Below are 17,305 nucleotides of genomic sequence, written 5' to 3'. Positions count from 1 at the left end.
CCGACCATCCCCCTCCCCAGCCTCAGTACAGGCAGTGGGTCAGGAGGTTTCTGCAAGACACCTCGGAGAAAGGTGAGATCTGCATTCTGGGGAAAGATGTAACCGAGTAGGAACGTTAGTAACCGATAACGGGCATCGCGGCCGCTCCCAACCGCGCCAGGAATCCCGAGCGGCCCCTCAGCACCGATCAGAACCTGACATCTAGTGGCTGCTACACACCAGCCCGGGGGCTTCGAACTCCACCGCTTCTCCCTTCAAAGAAGCATCCATGTTTCAGAAGAAAGCTTGAACAAAAATTACTTTTGCATCCAGCGTGTTTTTTCTAGTTTTCAAAGACAAACGTGATCCTGAAGGGACCGAAAAGACTATGACAATTAATTAAACGGGAAAGCATATTTGTCACACAATTTTCCTGAAACCCCAGAAGCCTTTCTTCCGCCTCTCCAGCTTCACATCAGCCCCATCACACGGCCTATATGGCTGTAAGCTAAACCGATTATTTCTCGAAGTAAGATTTACCAACATTCCCTCGTTACAGTGTTTCATACTTTATCCTAGGCAAAATGTTCACACAACCGTAAAATCAGGGAAAACGCCAGGTACCTGCAACACAGGGGACTGTCTCTGCGTTGGCCTCGTTAGTCGGGATCCAGCAGACGGGGCTGGCACTGGAGTAAGACGGATGCTTCAGGTCTTCTCAGACGAATGCTCCAACTCAGTTGTGTAGTTGGGTGAACAAAACCATTCATCAATGCTTTTACTTCACCAGTGCCCTGGACTAAATTATCACCTTAAGGCAAATTAACTGCTTGACCATTGGCATTTTCCACCTGGTATTAACCTAATTCTTGACCATTGGCATTTTCCACCTGATATTAACCTAATTCTTGACCATTGGCATTTTCCACCTGATATTAACCTAATTCTTGACCATTGGCATTTTCCACCTGATATTAACCTAATTCTTGACCATTGGCATTTTCCACCTGATATTAACCTAATTCTTGACCATTGGCATTTTCCACCTGATATTAACCTAATTCTTGATCATTGGCATTTTCCACCTGATATTAACCTAATTCACAGACATTTCCATTAACTTTCACAAGGACGGGACCAAGTTATCTTTTTCTCTCTGCATCCAATTCTTCCGAAAGGGGATTTTTTAACAGACAGCTAAGAATTTGCAGACTTCAGTCTCAGTTTTGACACCATTTCCATTTGGAAATCCTGGGATCAAGCAGCAGTGGAGCAGCAGCCACTGAACTGCCATATTTAAAGTCAACCACATACTTGTCTTGCAAATTAGTCAGCGTTAATTCTGCAACTGTTTCTCTGTTTCTATTACTGAGAAAATACCTGCTTTGCAGGCATGGTGTTAGGGCGTGTTCATATAGTGCTTTATATCTTCAAAGCACTTCACAAATGCTGAGTATTATTATCAGTTCTGACCACGAACATTAACTCTCCTCAGGCCCCCAAGTTATTCCGCAGAATCTTTGAAGACTATTTGATTATACAATCAGTTCTCCATATGCTAATACTCAGGCACTTCAAGTTTGTCACATCAAAAAGACAGACAAAAAGAATTATTTGTCAGAAAGACAAATAATTACCAGTATTAGAAGTAAATTGGCCATTTGTTAAAAGTAACGTGTATGTTTCTTAACCATGTATCAGCAAAGCTGCCTTGATCAAAATAAGGCAGCCTGCTGGAATCAAATAAGCCATTTTTTTAGCAAACACCTCAGCTATACTAATAGAAGAGCTCAGAAGCTCTTTTGTTGGAAGTGGTGGTAGCTTCTAGAACCCTTAAATAGTAATAACGGTGGGGCTGGCCTCACTTTTAAGCCCCGTCACCCTTTCTTCACGTCAGAATGGCTTGCCTACCACAAAGGGTATCGAATCGCACCGTTTGGGAGGCCTTACCGAAAAGTACTGCCTACAGTTATTTTAGGGGGGGAATTTCTTAACTAGAAATATAACCTACCTTTCCCATCAAAGGAAGCGGAAAGTCATTTGAATGAATTCAGCTAAACATATCTATACGATAACTAGACTCTAAGCATGGCTAAGCAGTGAGTCAGAGAAACTAACACTTAATTTCACCTGATTAGCCAACTTGTATTATTGATAAAAGTGATTTATTTTACTCAAAGTTTTTTTCAGGTCATTTGATAAGATTCCTGTAGCCACATCCACTAAATGCGAAACTCTTGGGAGTTTCACATCAACGCTCCGTTTCATCAAGACCAATTATAGCACAGGAAAAGGAGCTTAGTTGCCACATCAAGTTTAATGATCAGTGTCAAATGAAGTAGTTTAGAAAAGATCCTCAAAATTTGTAATCCCATTTTAGACAGCATGCAGCATCTAGCTGAACGTAACAAATAATTAGACATCCTTCCATCAGTACAGCAGCAACAGAGAGGTCATTGTTCTTTCATTCCAATTATAATACAGTTCAGCAGAGTCTTTCATAGCTTTTAAGTATCACAGAATGTCTCACATTTGATTAGACTCCACTCCTAATGAACTGGTTCATTGTCAAGGAGGAATTGTATTATTTTCTTGACAGAAAGTCTAATTCTTAACTTGGAGAGCTTAATAACACAATGAGATACAGGCACAGGTTTCTCTGTGTTTCTTTATTACATAGTTTGTACACTAAAGTAACAGTTTAAAATCCAGCAGCTAGAAGTTTCTTTACAGCAGGTAAAAACTGACGGTAAAGGCCTGTATCTTAGGAGAACAAACAGCATTCCCGGTTACATATGTTGTCCGCAAAGACAATTACTTGCGTAAATTATGATTATGCAGATAACATACATTAAAATACACAATGTAATAACTGCCAGGAATACAAGAGGCACAAAGGAAAAAACAAAGATGTGCCAAGAAATACAAGTTAAGACATTCCGAATTAAAGGCATGCAATTTTTAAAGCAAACGCTATTGACTATTAAGTTGAGCAGAAGAAGGGACCCTTCCTCAAAAGCAACCTGTGCAGGATTCCAGTACTCTAAAACCCAGTAGATTTTTGGGAGATCAAAGCAGTCTCCATTTCTAAAGCTTTCAAAGCCAAAAGATACACTCCTGTCAGAACTGCAGTAAAAATACCAACGCAAACCATTCTTGACAGAAGAGAACAAAAGAGCGGCCAGGTACACGTGGTGGCGCACACCTGAAGTGCACCAGTGCGGATGCTCGGGAATGTAGGAACACAGAGCAACCATCCAAACGGCAAATTAAGTCCTTCAACTACGAAGTCACCGAGAACGAGACTTCTGGTAAGACCAACACTGAACAGAAACATTGAAAGGCAACTGGAAGTCAGACCGACAGGGATGCAGACCTATGCCCAAAACCCTACTCCCTTTTCAGTAAGCTGTCCTCAAAATTATTTCTGTTACAGTCTTTAATTCCTAGCGCTTACTGCCACAGGAACGCCTCCCAGTACCCTGTTAAGTAACAGAAGTGACTACTATGCAAGGACAAACACAAATGTGTCCTTTGACCCTTTTGGACTGTACCATAAAAACAAAGAGCCCAAAGATTCCTATGCAGGCACTTTAGAGTTCAACTTAGCTGTGCAAAATCATTACAGGTCTTAGCTCTAGTCCAACAATCAAATCAAACTGGTTTTCCCCTCATGCAACTGAGAGAATAAGACAAAAGAATTATATCCCATCTCCTGTTTTACACACTTGTGCAGGCATGCAGAATTATTTTTCTCACAGTTAGCTTTTGCAAGGCCAGTAAAGTCATTGTAAACTAAAAGTTAAAAAAACCCAACAAACAAACAAACAATCTTTCTGATAATTTTCAGACTGCTAATTTCAATGACAATCCACCCTGCAACTGAGATACTGTTGACCTTACCCAGAGATGCTAAAACACTAATGTGTAAATGCAAGACTCAAAAACCAGCAAAATAACTATAACAGAAAATCCCTGTAAAGCTTATATTTGTAGCACAGAGTTAAGTTTTTCTACGTCGACCCCATTTCCTGATATTTGAAACTATCAGTGCTGAAATTGAAATAATTAGGTTTATGTCAGTATACTTAGATGTGATTTTATGTAAATATATATGGAGCATAGCTTATTGATTGTATGACTGGCTAATATACCTATTCTCTAACAAAACTTCCACGACAATACTTTAACAAAGTAAATTTCTATGAGAATTTTAGAAAGATCACTGAAAATAGAGTAGTCAACTTTCTCTCTGATGGATGCATGGTGGTGAGCATCTTACAGAGATTTACACACCCAGGAAGAAAATCTGGTTCAGTGCAGCAAACCTAACCACTGAGATCTCAGTTGGGTGTGAGCATACTAGAGCGTTATGAAGCATCTGAAGATTAAACGTTTACACTATGGTAGTTCCCTGGGAGCAAAATACTTCTTTTTTTGTATTTGCATATGCTAGGGAAGCTCTATTAACTAGTGAAACAGGCTCAGTGGATCAGATGTACATAAAAATTTGGTGAAAATTACCAAGGCAACTAAAAAACTTTGAGCAATCGTATGAAGCTTTTTAAAACAACCTATTTATATACGATAGGGATACTGATGCAGGCTACCTATATCTAGCTTAGTGCTGCTGTGTCACCTGTATGTGACTTTTTTTTTTAAATGTGTTTTAAATGTGAAGGCGACATTAAGATGTCTTTATATTACAGTTTTTCTTAACTGCTAATAATAAGCAGCAAAAAATCTCAAAGAAAGACAAGTTCTGAACCACTGCCATGTTTCTACGGGGTCCTCCTCAGAAAAGCATTTGCAATAACAGCACTGAACAAAACCCTCAACCTTAACAATGACTACAGCACCTACATTCAGGCAGAAAACAAAAGAATTCTTTTCCTATTGCCAGAACTGTAGATATCCCTTCCAAAATTATTTTGGAACCTAGCATTCTCTGGCAAAACCATGACTGATGTGATTCTGCGGACTAGGAACATAGTAAAAAGTCTGTCTGCCTCAAGCTGCACCAGGGGAGGTTTAGATTGGATGTTAAGACAAACTTCTTCAACCAAAAGGGTTAACAAGCACTGGAATGGGCTGCCCAGGGAAGCGGTGGAGTCACCATCCCTGGAGATAATTAAAAGACATGTCAATGTGGCCCTTAGGGACATGGTTTAGTGGTGGACTTGGCAGTCCTGGGTTAACGGTTGGACTGAATGATCTTAAAGGTCTTCTCCAACCTAAACGACTCTGCGATTCTAAGATGATGCCAAAGACTGTATAGATTCAACTGGGATGCTATCGTTCAACCAAGTTGGTATAGATGGTATAGCTCTACAGAGGTCAAGCAAGATGGGTCAACTGAGCAGTAAGGGCTTGGGAGAGGTAATGAAACCGAAGATACATACTGCCATGTTGAACGTACTACACAGTAAAAGTAAGTATACTACACTGGAATAGAAAAGAGATTTTCTTACATCTACCATGTAGAGTCACTCTGAGGTGAAGTGGGCACGTTTCAGATTGCCCAGACAGAAAGGCACAACTGTTGCAACATTAACAACAGCCTGAGGTAGAGCTATTAAGGAAGAAAAGGCAGGACCTGGGCACTTAATTGGTTAAATAAGAACATAAAAAAACCTTAAAATCATCAAGGTCACACTAAAAAGTGTTAAAGTGCTTTTAAACTCAACACTTAGGCTTAAAAAAAACAGAAGTATCAATTATAAAGTTCTGAATTTAGCATCGACGAGCTAGTGTCCTGGCTTCACTTGTGCTGAGTCACACCAGCTTAGTGACTTCGCTTACTGGCAGGAGCAGACCAAGCAACATCTGTTCTACAGGACGACTCCTCAAATACAATCAATCAAGATCATGTCATGAGTCTACAGATAGACCTGCTCCTCATCAGAAAATCTGACCGTACGTGATTTTCATGTACAGGCACATCGTTAAAAACAGTAAAGCATAAAAAGCCAGTGAGGAAGGTGCTTGAGAGAAAATTATGGCTAGTAGTAGTATGCTTAGAGGTAGATAATACTTGTGGCAATTGGATCGTAACTCTAGGATAAGGCTCCACAGCTGGCAGCTTACACAACAATTTTGTCTGGTCCACAAATAAATTTCAGCCACCACTGAACTTTGGTACTATAAGGTGCTACAAATATAATCTGGTCCCCAGTTATCTTGAAGCTAGATAACTCTTTATAAGGGAAGTACACCTTAAGACAAGACTTTGAAGAGAGTGCACTGTTGCTAGATGAATTACTGAAGGAAAAAAAAATAACCTTCCAAGTATCTGAATGCTGCATTTTGTCCATACTCTCTTAGCACTGGATTAGGTTTCAGAAATTGTTTGGGGTTTGTTTTTTTTTTCCCCCCCAAATCCCGTTGGGAAGGTCAGCTGGGGCATATCTAATTTTGCTTTCCTTTGATGTGATCAGTTTCCTGGGATCAGTTGGACATTTTTGCTTAATTTGCTGCTCTGCCAGTCTCGAGATACTGGTAAATTCTGTTCTGCTCTCTTCTCCTGGTACATTATTGACGCAGAAATGTAAAAGCTGCCAAAGCTAAAAACTTCTACATCTGTTATAAGGTTTTAGAAAAAGTCTGCTGACTTGTGGTGTAGATAGAATGGACATTCCGTGACATCCATATCAAACAGAGATCATACAGTCAATACAATGGAAAAAGGTTAGATTCTGTAATTCGTTTTTTCCTTCTCCTCTTGTCATCCTAAACACCAAGAAATAAGGAAGAAGATAAACTGTCTCTGTATATCAGACTAGAGAAGTTAGTTCTCAAACCTCTGAAACAATTCCACAAAAGGACCTGATCAGTATTAATGCTATTAACTTCTTCACACTTTCTGCTTGCTTACATGTTTTTAGTTTGGATTATTAATTCACGTAAGCTACTGAAAGAGCATTTGAAGAGACACAGAACAGTTCAGAAAAGAGATCGGGAAAGAGACCTCCTGCGCTTATTTTTCCTTTAACTCTCAAAATAATTCCTTACTGATCCTTGCTTTAAAGCAAGTCAGTTTGTTAAGGGTTAATATTATTTACTACTTTGAAAAAGCAGAACTAAACGACCCCACAGCTTCTCTAATAGAAGTCACATGGCACTTAGCAGAACCGAAACTGGCTGGCTATGAAACTGTACGGCATACACACACTGCAGGAAAAGGAAAAATAATTAAAAAATAACATCAGCCCAGGTATACGGATATGTCTGGATGAAATGTCCGGACTGATGTTTCATGGGCCATCTATGGCCTGATCTGCTCAGCACGGTCTTTGGGCTGTACTTCAGTATTTAAGAGATGCCTGATTTGGAAGGATGAACGGACGGTTCGGTTCATTAATGGCTGAAGAGGGCGGAAGTTGTCTACCATTCTCTTTTCTTCTTCGCCATCTGAAGTAAAGAGCAGCATCCGAAATGCTTCCAGCTGAGAACGAGAAACGTCCAGTTTTGTGACTTTACTAACCGGAGAATTACTTGAGTTCATGACAAAACACAATCATTCATGCTTGGAAAAAAAAAAAAATCAAAGATACTATTACATTTGCATTCCGTGAAATTTTAGCAGGAACTTCTGGCGCTTCTTTGTCACCTGCTGGTAAGGATTACACCATCCTCCGTATCAATGCAGAAGATGAATTGTCAATCATCTGCCATCTTGAGGCAAATTAAATCTCAAATGTGGCATGTCTGAGATAGAACTGATTCCCATTCAAATACTGGAACATATGCCATCTTTAAATAAACCTCGCCAACCTTCTTAATTCACGCCCTTCCTGGAGTTCTGTTATCTTCTACAGACATGCATATGCCAGCATCCAGAAATGGGGGAACCTCAACAAGCAACAACCTACATAGTTGTTTTCAGTTGTTTATAACTGGGGATTAAAATAAGGTATGCAGCAGATCAGCTTTTAATGCTCACAAGGGCGTTACAATGTTAAGTAAACAATAAGCCTTTCTATGCCATAAAAGGATGGGTGAAGAGCCAAGGGAGGGGGAAAAAAAAAAAAAAAAAAGAGGAAAAGTTTACTAAACCATTAAAATCACATATATGGCTATTCTTCAGAATTAGCGTTTGTTTGGAGCATGACTTTCTAGATGGACTAGCTCCATGCAAAATTTGTATTAAAAAAAAAAAATAATTAGTATTTTGCCTCATGTCATTGGACTCACTTCATTATTCATCAAAGCCAAAAAAACCAAGAGACAATGCACAGTTAACTTGCAGTGCCTCTTAAATAACAAAAATATGGTAGATTTGGGGGGGGTGTTCATTTTCACTTGCTTTGCAACAATCTCCCAGACTTGTTCTATGCTGTAACAGCCCTCAAAGTACTCCGCTTCCTTGAACAGACAAAAAAAAAAAAAACCACAAAAACTTCCAAAAAACGCACAACTGTAGTACAATTCCAGTAAGTCTTCCTTCTGACAATTTTCTACTTGCCCCTACACATACTTCATACCAAGGAATAACAGTACATTGAAACATGAAGTACTAAAATTAAAAGCAGTAGAGGGCATATGGTAACAAGTCAGGGCTGGTCTCAGAACACACTATTGCCCACAAACTCCTCGACTTGAAATAACTTCTGCAATACAAACATTTGCTGAAACCTTTGTTTGTCCTTCCTAAAAGGGTATAAGGAAAAAGAATTCAAGGACAATATGGCCAAATATAGAGTAAACATGCCTACAAAGGCAAAGGAGAAAACCCAACGGGGACTCACCCTATCTCCCACCATCAGAATGGCACGGGAAGGACTCCGAGCCACCCGCCACCCCCCTCCCTACCTCCAGAGTCCACCAAGGCAAGAACAGAGGATTAGCTCCGCAAGATTCCTCTGCAAATGCATGTAGCTATCAAGAATATGTGCAAAAGGTTAGAGTTTGGAATTTCACAAAACCTGCACTTTCTCCTCCCTCCCTACCACAAAAAGGACTGTATTCTGGTAAGGAGAGCAAAATTATCCAGCTTTTCAATAAGTAACTTTAGAAGTTTTCAAGGGCCAGCTTCCAGCATAAGGCACTGTTCATCACAGATCAAGATAAAACTATCACGAGAGCTGGAGAAGCACCTTTATTTACTTCCTGAAGACATCTTGCATCTTTCAACATTAGCTGTTGTTAAGTTAGGATTCCTCCCAAATACCTGGTGCGAAGCAGCCACTGATCTCTGTGTATTCACAGAGAATTACTGTACTGGTAAGCAACTACTTCTGGGCATCTTCCCCTCCGTGGCAGCAGGCAGTCCAACAGGTACGGTACGATGCTAGCATGAGATTTGAAACGTGAACATGAGATTTACCTGATTTTCATCAACCTCTATCGGCTTCTTTTTAATAATCCATGTGACTGATTCCGTAAGCGGGGGAGTAGTCAAAGAGCCTGCGTAGGTCCAATAATCGGGGCACGAAGGTATCAAACAAGAGGGATCAAAGACATCAAACTCGATAATAGTGTCCTAAACCCCAGAAAAAAAAATATATTTTGAGAAAAAAATTTTACAAAGAATTTCACACTGAGATTAAATACTGTATATGATACATATACACACGCAAAATTAGGTGTTGTGAATATTAATAAGGATCTACATAATAATTTAAAACCCCATAAGCTTATCAACAGTCCTGGCTAACGGGGAGGTCCCGGGAGACTGCAGGTTAGTGATGCCCATCCACAAGGAGGATCTGGGAAACTACCGGCCTGTCAGCCTGACCCTGGTGCTGGGGAAGGTTATGGAGCAGCTCATCCCGAGTGCCATCACGCAGCAGTGCAGGACAACCAGGGGATCAGGCCCAGCCAGCCTGGGTTTGCAAAAGGCAGGTCCTGCTTGACAGACCTGATCTCCTTCTACAACAAGCTGAGCTGCCTAGTGGATGGGGGAGAGGCTGTGGCCGGCGCCTGGCTGGGCCTTAGTGAAGCCTTTGGCACCGTCTCCCATGGCATCTCCTGCAGAAACGCCGCTCACGGCCGGGCCGGGGGCTCTGCGCGGGGTCGGGAGCTGGCTGGGCGGCCGAGGCCGGAGCGTGGTGGGGAATGGAGTCACATCCCGCTGGCGCCGGGCACACGGGGTGTCCCCAGGGCTGTACCGGGCCAGCCCTGGTCAGGATCTTACCGACGATCCGCACGAGGGGATCGAGTGCCCCCCCGGTCAGTCTGCAGATGACCCCAAGCTGGGGGGAGCGCTGGTGTCCCCGAGGGCAGGGGGCTCTGCGGAGGGGCCTGGGCAGGCTGGGCCCGTCGAGGCCGGCGGTGCGAGGTTCAACCCGGCTCGGTGCCGGGCCCCGCGCCTGGGGCGCACCAGCCCCCGCAGCGCGACAGGCTGGGGCAGGGGCTGTGAACTGCCGGGGGGGGACAGGGCCTGGGGGGGCTGGCTGGTGGCTGCGAGCATGAGCCCCCAGTGTGCCCAGCTGGCCGAGGCGGCCAGCAGCATCTGGCTTGTGTCTGCAACAGGGTGGCCAGCGCGACCGGGGCAGTGCCTGTCCCCGTGCTCGGCACTGGTGCGGCCGCACCTCGAACGCTGGGTTCAGGTTTGGGCCCTCGCGGCCAGAGAGACCCTGAGGGGCTGGAGCGTGTCCGGAGCCGGGCAGGGGCTGGGGCACAACTCTTAGGAACGGCTGGGGGAACCGGGGGTGTTTAGTTTGCAGAAAAAGGAGGCTCAGGGGGACCTTCTCGCTCTCTACAACTACCTGAAAGGCGGCTTTAGGCAGGTGGGGTCAGTCTCTTCTCTCAGATAACAAGCAACAGGACAAAAGAAAATGGCCATAAATTGTGCCAGTGGAGGTTTAGACTGGATATTAGGAAAAAATTCTTAACTGGAAGGGTGGTCAGGCGCTAGAACAGGCTGCCCAGGGGGATGGCAGAATCACCATCCCTGGAAGCTTTTACAAAATGCATAGATGTGGTGCTTTGGGACATGGTTTAGCCGTGAACTTGACAGTCCCGAGTTAATGGTTGGACTCCATGATCTTAAAGGTCTTTTCCAACCTAAATGATTGTATGATTCTTGTACAAAACTGCTAAGCTGGTTTTGAGGCACAAGAGGCAGCTAGTAAATAGACAAAATTTAAATATCGTGGTTGTCTCCACAAGCCATTAGGAATTCAGTGCAGAAGAAACAAGGAGTGCAAAGGAATAACTGGCTATGTCTTTGTGGGAGCTCGAAGCAAACAGGAAAAAGAATAAGTGGTAGAGTAAGTTCAGGTAGTTCTGCCAGGTACACTTAAGAGACTGCAAACAATAATGCTTTTACATTTCACCACATGATTCTAGGCAGTGGGGAGAGGGAAGAGAACTAAAGTTCTATTTAAATCATACCAAGTATTCATGTCTCCAGAATGCACACTCCCACAAGTGAGATACCAGACAGTATGTAGGAGCTTCAGAGCCCATGATTTCCTACACAGACATTTTACTCCTGGGATATTTCCAGGATATACTGGCAATGCAGGAAAGGAAGATCCTGTGTTTCCTTAGATAGGCTTTACCAGTTCCCCACTGAGAATGAGAAATATTACAGTAAAGAATTTTTCAAAAATAGCTGGACTCTAGTTGGATTCTAGATTGGAGTTTTCACCCTTCACGTGAGAGGAAGGTGCAAGGACATCAGAATGGGTATTATCTGAACTCCCTCCTTCTCCTAACCAGGGTGATGCTCTTCAGGGTTCAGTGCTTAAGTCAGTGATAATGCTGGCAAGGCAACAAAGGTTTTCAAATGTTTTAAACCAAGTGCTAATGAGTTACTGGGTGACCGACACTGTTTGGAAATTATATCCCTTTCCAAGCAGCCCACAGGTAGCTTGACAGCTTGATGAGCCTCATGTTTGATACTACTATTTTTTTTTTCTTTCTTTAAGATCTCTACTTTTGTTTCTTTCATATTCATATGCTATAAAATGTTATATTCTCATAATGGATATATATTCACAGATTTTTGTAGGTCTTTTGGTACTGAACTGACTTGTCTGACATTTATCTGACAGAGTTTTCACAGCATTGCCATAAATATTTTTTGATTTGGATAAAAAAGAATCCTTACTGTTACAAATAATGGCAGAGCAACTTCAACTGCATGCACTTACAAGCCAGCAAAATTCTTGATATGTATTTTTTGTGTGTACTTTCAAAAACGAATGGGCACCTGGAGGAGCACGAGCTGCTCCTGAGCTCTATCAGAGACGCAGCACTCCCTCCCCTGGCAGAAGTCAGAAATCAGCTATGAAGAAAGAGTCCCAACCAGCACAAAATTTACAGCGTTTAAAAAAAGCAAGACAATAATCTCCTCCTCAAAGATCAGACAAAAATCAGAAAGCTTTAATTCCACAAGAAACAAACTACCACTTTTCACAGCACAGGAAGTTCCTTCAAGTTAAAAACCATATGATAACTATTCTAGTGGCACCTGCTTTCATAGAAGCAGAAGGGCAGGCTTCAGCAAGGGCCAGCAGTAAACATGTGCAAGCCTTTCTAAGTGGATACAATCTCCAGAGCATCACTTCTTAAACCAAGAGGTTTGGAAAGCTTAAAGTATACAATTCCTCCTTTAAAAAATAGCTTCCCCCGCTGCCCAGTATAATCAAAAATTCACCCAAGGTTTCGATCAGGCCCCCAACTGACATTTAAAGAAGAAAGCACTTATTAGTGTTTTGCTCTTCTCAAAGTATTCTTTATGTTGAATGACTGCGTTAGCTATGCCGAGTGATAACTGCTTAAAAAATACTTACCTTGTGTTTAACTGCCGGCAAGGCATCAACCAGTGTCTGCAGCCCTTCATGATGTGTTCCTAGCTGCAAAAGACAGGTAGGAGTTAGAGAATCAATAAAATGACATTCTACATGTCTACCTTAACGAGTATTTTTTGAAAACAACCACTATCTGGAGGTATTTTGTCCTAAATTGGTTTTAACGAAATGAAAATAAAAAGGCATCATTACAGCTCATTACATAAAGTGAAGTTACCTTTAAAAACACTCCAATAACAGCCAAGCCGTTACCCTCCATTACAGCTTCTTCAAAAGTTGGGTATGCAACAGCATTCCAGTGTACTAAATGTAACTGAAATACAAATGAACGAGAAATCAACGCATGCACAGAGCACAATGATAATCTCAGGAAACTTGAGGTTTGATCTTTGCTATATTCAGTCCTTGGCAATCTGAGACACTGCAGCAAGCTACCTCAGAAATCACCCAACACAAAAATGAGGACCAAAATGTTACTGGAAAATAATGGTACATCCCCTCCCCCCCCCCCCCCCCCCCCCCCCCCCCGTTTATTTTTAAGCAAAACAAAACAAAAAGACTCAAACTGCATTTCACACACAAAAGGGATTTTGTCTGTGACAGACCGATTGATTACAGGAATGCTAGTTAAAGGCACAAAAAAAAGTTTCATATACCTGAAACAGAAGGACTCTTCCACCTCTTAGCAGGAAGAACAGAGTATGCTGTTCTGCTAAATAACATTCTCCTGCACGTAACATAAGCTTCCTCTGCAGTGCTTACAGTCCAATACAAGCATTCCATTAAGGGTTTTTTTGTATGAAATAGATAGACAGCACCAGTCCCAAAACTTAGTCCTGCAGTCCTGCTGTTAGTAAGTATCTTGCCAAGCTGACAGGCACCATTATGAACACATTAACAGTAGATAAACACCTTCTCAAAAATAAGCAATAATCATTTTTCAAATTCTCCACCTTTGGCATATCACTGTGTTTATACCTGTTACACTTTCCTCTCTAAGCAACTTACTCTATATTTTTCCCCATTGGCTCCAAGCTTTTTATTGACCCTCTTTCTGCCTTAGCAGTCACTTAATCACAAAAGTTTTGCTGCTGTAATAATTGCTGAAGAGTTGAAAACAGAAAATATAGTGATCATGATAACCACTATAATTACCATAGAACTCTGCTGTATGTTATTCTAATGAAACACAAAAAAATTTGTCGATAACTAGAATAAACTTTCCACCATTAGCTGAGGCTCTGGGCTCACATACAGAAGACAGTTACTATATACAAGGTAAGCAGGACCAGGCTTCTTGAGTTACGGGTATGGGTGTGAGCATTAAATTTTCCATTTTCTCTTTAAGTGTATTTTTAAAAAGAGTAGTTAGTATGCACTTTGTTTTCTCTGCATTTAGTAACAACAAAGTGATTTTAAAGCAGCAAGGATTGGGAAATTTGGAGGTCCACTAGAGACAGCAGCTGACATGCAGCGCACGCACTGTACTCCCAAGAAAACAGACCATACATCTTGGGAATTTTTAGCTTACTGCAACTCAAAGGTAAAGCACTTAATTTTTTTAATTGAGATCTGAGCTTGTGCATTTACCTCAATATTGCTGTCCACCTGATCTGCATCAGATTAGCTGGGACCTGGGAGTTCATTAAGACCTGACTGTGCCCTCAGCCTGCTTTCTGCCTCATCCTTCTCCCCTTTCAAAGGAGGGAGGACAAGCAGAGCTGTGCCACTCCATCCAGACAGAGCTGGAATAGCAATGATACTTTGCTGCCTGCCAACGGCTTGTCCGGCAGCTACCCCTGAGGACATTCAGGGAGAAGAAAACACTTCTCCAGGGAAAAGAAAAAACTTTCAGGAATGGGGCCAACATTCAGTTTTAAGACTGTGTTCTTCTCCAGAAAACACAGTGAACATGAGCTTAGTAATAAAACGGTAGATGAGCTGCAGCACCCACTGGGCCTGATCCTTAATACCAAGATGCAGTTCTTCAAATTGGGAGTTTTCTGGCACGTGGTATAGTCACAGACAGCCTGAGACCTAGCCTCCAGTCCCCACAGGTTATTCGCATTGTTCAGCATTCGATCTCATACCTCTGCTGGGTAAAATTTACTGTCAACTGTGTGCTCTGAACCCCACTCGTTTATAGCTCCCCAATGGAAGTGGAACTGCTTTAGCCTGTACTGGTTTTCCAAGGGACCTCCAACGATTGCTAAAAAACAAAGCAAGACACACATATTAATAAACATGATTTACAATTGTCCAGACAAGTAACACAGCAAGGTGCTCCTTGAAGTAAATTTCCCCAGGAAAAAAAATCAGGTAGAACAACTATCTTAACTGAAACAGTCCCTTTATTGCTTCACTACTTTTAGACTTCACTTTGCTATGACAAAATTCTTCGAGCAAACACATCGCTGTTTTTCCCTGCAGTCTGGATCAACTATGTCAGACAAAAGATTAGCTAAACAGTCTCCTTACTCATCTCCCCTCAAGCAATTTGTTTTTCTAATTCACATCAAGTTTGCCAGAATCATGGTGATTACATGTTAGGTTCTCCACTCTTCTTTTTGAGCAAGCACAAGAACTGCCGTACCGTAAGCAACATGTATGAAGACAAAGCAATGAATACATCTATTTAAATGACATCCCAGCGAAGTCTCAATATCTATGAAAAATGTTGAACTTTCCCATTAGAAGACTTCAAGAATCCAATTTTGGCAGAAAAATCGGTACATTTTGTCAGATGTTCAACTCTGCTTTTTTTCCCCAACTTACAGAAATCCAAACATACTATTGTGCCTCAGTGCAGCTTTCAGATTGCATAACCAATGTTAAACAATTTCCTACCCAGTCAGAAATATGTTCACATTGTGCCTACTGTAAACTGTTCAAGCTATACTTCATAAAGTATCTAAACATACAGTCTGCCTATGGTCAAGACTGTGAGTTTCTGGAAACTTCAATGCACTTTTTAGTGAGTCAAGGCAAACATTCAGCCTGCTCTCCTGATTTCCGAAGGCCTCTCATTATTTTGCAAATACATGAATGAAAAAGTCTACGTCTAGTTTTCTGTGTACTGTTGTGTTTTACGTATTTCCTCCTAAATAAACCAGGAACATCCTGCAAAGTCTTCCTGCTAGTTACTAAATCACCGCATCTGGTAAATGAGAGACCATAATTACTTCCAAAGGGCTAACAACAAATATGTAGCTGTAGAGACTCATATGTTGATTTTTACTGAACTGTATGTACATCATGGTTCAATTTTATAGCAAACCGCTGGATAAAGTACATAATCCCAACACTACTTCGTAAAAGTTAATCACTTTAATGCTAAGGAGAAAACAATGAGGGGCATTAAGAGCTTTTCTTGTCTTATTTTTTTTTCTCAAAGCCAGCAGTCAGCCAGCCAGCAGTTTTGAAATTCTAACTAGATAGGCCTGCTTGTGATAAAAGAATAAGCTAAAACAAGCTATGTAAATTGATATTTATTTCATCCACTGCTGCTGACCTCTTAACATAAATGCAATACTGACCATCACTAAAAAAAAAAATCACAATAAGGAAAAGCAACTTTCAGGGATGGGATAAAGATGTGGCCCATGCTGCCAAGTCTTTCAGAACTGAAGTTTCTGCACTCTAACACTATCCGTTCCTGATCATGTGATGATGCAAACCCACAAGTGACCACATTCATATTAACAATCACATTCACTTGAATGTTTGCCTCATGAGTAAAGTTAGGCACAGGAACATATATGCAGAAAACTGTTCCTATAGCGGATGCCAGAAAGTGACAGGAAGCAAACAGGAACTTACAGTCCCTTTACAAGCATTCTGTCCATTTCGTTTCCTCTCAGTTTACCACTCTTGATAATTTCAAAACAAAACAGAAGTTTAAAGGAGCTCTAACAACAACCAGGGAAATAATCACATCAGCTTTTTATTATAGCCCTGGTCCTGTTTCAGTCTCGTTTCCTTGCAGCAGATGGCTTTCACGCACATAGACAGGACCACAAACTGTACATACCTTCCCCACACCCTCCTTCTTCAGCCTCCTCCTCTGCTCGTAAGCAAACACCCCATAGCAGCACTACCTTCATCTTTTGCCCAAGTCTTGGTTTGCCTCATCTCAGAAGTTGGGCATTTTTGTCTATCCTGGGTGCATGTTTCATTTTGCTTTTTTCATCTTCTGTTTCAGTTTTCTTGCTTTGTTTATTTGTTTATTCATAAGCTTTCTTCTCTGGATTTCTATTACTACTAGACAGAAGCTGGCAGAAAGAAAAATCAGAAAAAGAAAGAGTAAAGAGAAAGGTGGAAGGAGAGAAATAGGCACTTGAAAACCTGGCCATTTATACAGCAATATCTCGTGATCTGTCATTTCTCTGCCATTTTGGAGTCCTGTCACTGATTGATTAATGCCATCCTCTGCTAGCTGTCATCACCCTTCAATTAATTTGAGGAAGATGATGATGATGAAAAGGCAGCCATCCAGAAAGAGGCAGCAAGAATGCTCACACTTACACATTTACCCAAATGTTCAGCCTTACATATGAAGCGAGTAA

General features: G+C 41.6%; 1 protein-coding gene across 2 annotated transcripts in view; it reads right to left on the bottom strand.

The window, feature by feature from the left end:
* Window positions 1-2,629: 2,629 nt before the first annotated feature.
* Window positions 2,630-17,305, bottom strand: part of CA5A (carbonic anhydrase 5A) — a 26,696-nt gene continuing 12,020 nt past the window's right edge. For both annotated transcript variants that reach the window (XM_056361194.1, XM_056361196.1), the window contains exons 3-7: window positions 14,831-14,949; window positions 12,958-13,053; window positions 12,723-12,785; window positions 9,305-9,460; window positions 2,630-7,423 (exon numbers count right to left, since the gene is read on the bottom strand). In XM_056361194.1, the coding sequence (XP_056217169.1) occupies window positions 7,244-7,423; window positions 9,305-9,460; window positions 12,723-12,785; window positions 12,958-13,053; window positions 14,831-14,949 (614 nt within the window). In that variant the 3' untranslated portion in view covers window positions 2,630-7,243. The remainder of the gene's footprint in view (window positions 7,424-9,304; window positions 9,461-12,722; window positions 12,786-12,957; window positions 13,054-14,830; window positions 14,950-17,305) is intronic.

This window comes from Falco biarmicus, chromosome 15 (assembly GCF_023638135.1).
Source record: "Falco biarmicus isolate bFalBia1 chromosome 15, bFalBia1.pri, whole genome shotgun sequence".
In the NCBI taxonomy this organism is placed as follows: domain Eukaryota; kingdom Metazoa; phylum Chordata; class Aves; order Falconiformes; family Falconidae; genus Falco; species Falco biarmicus.
Note: the sequence above shows the minus strand (reverse complement) of the source record. Positions and strands in the feature narration are given on the sequence as shown.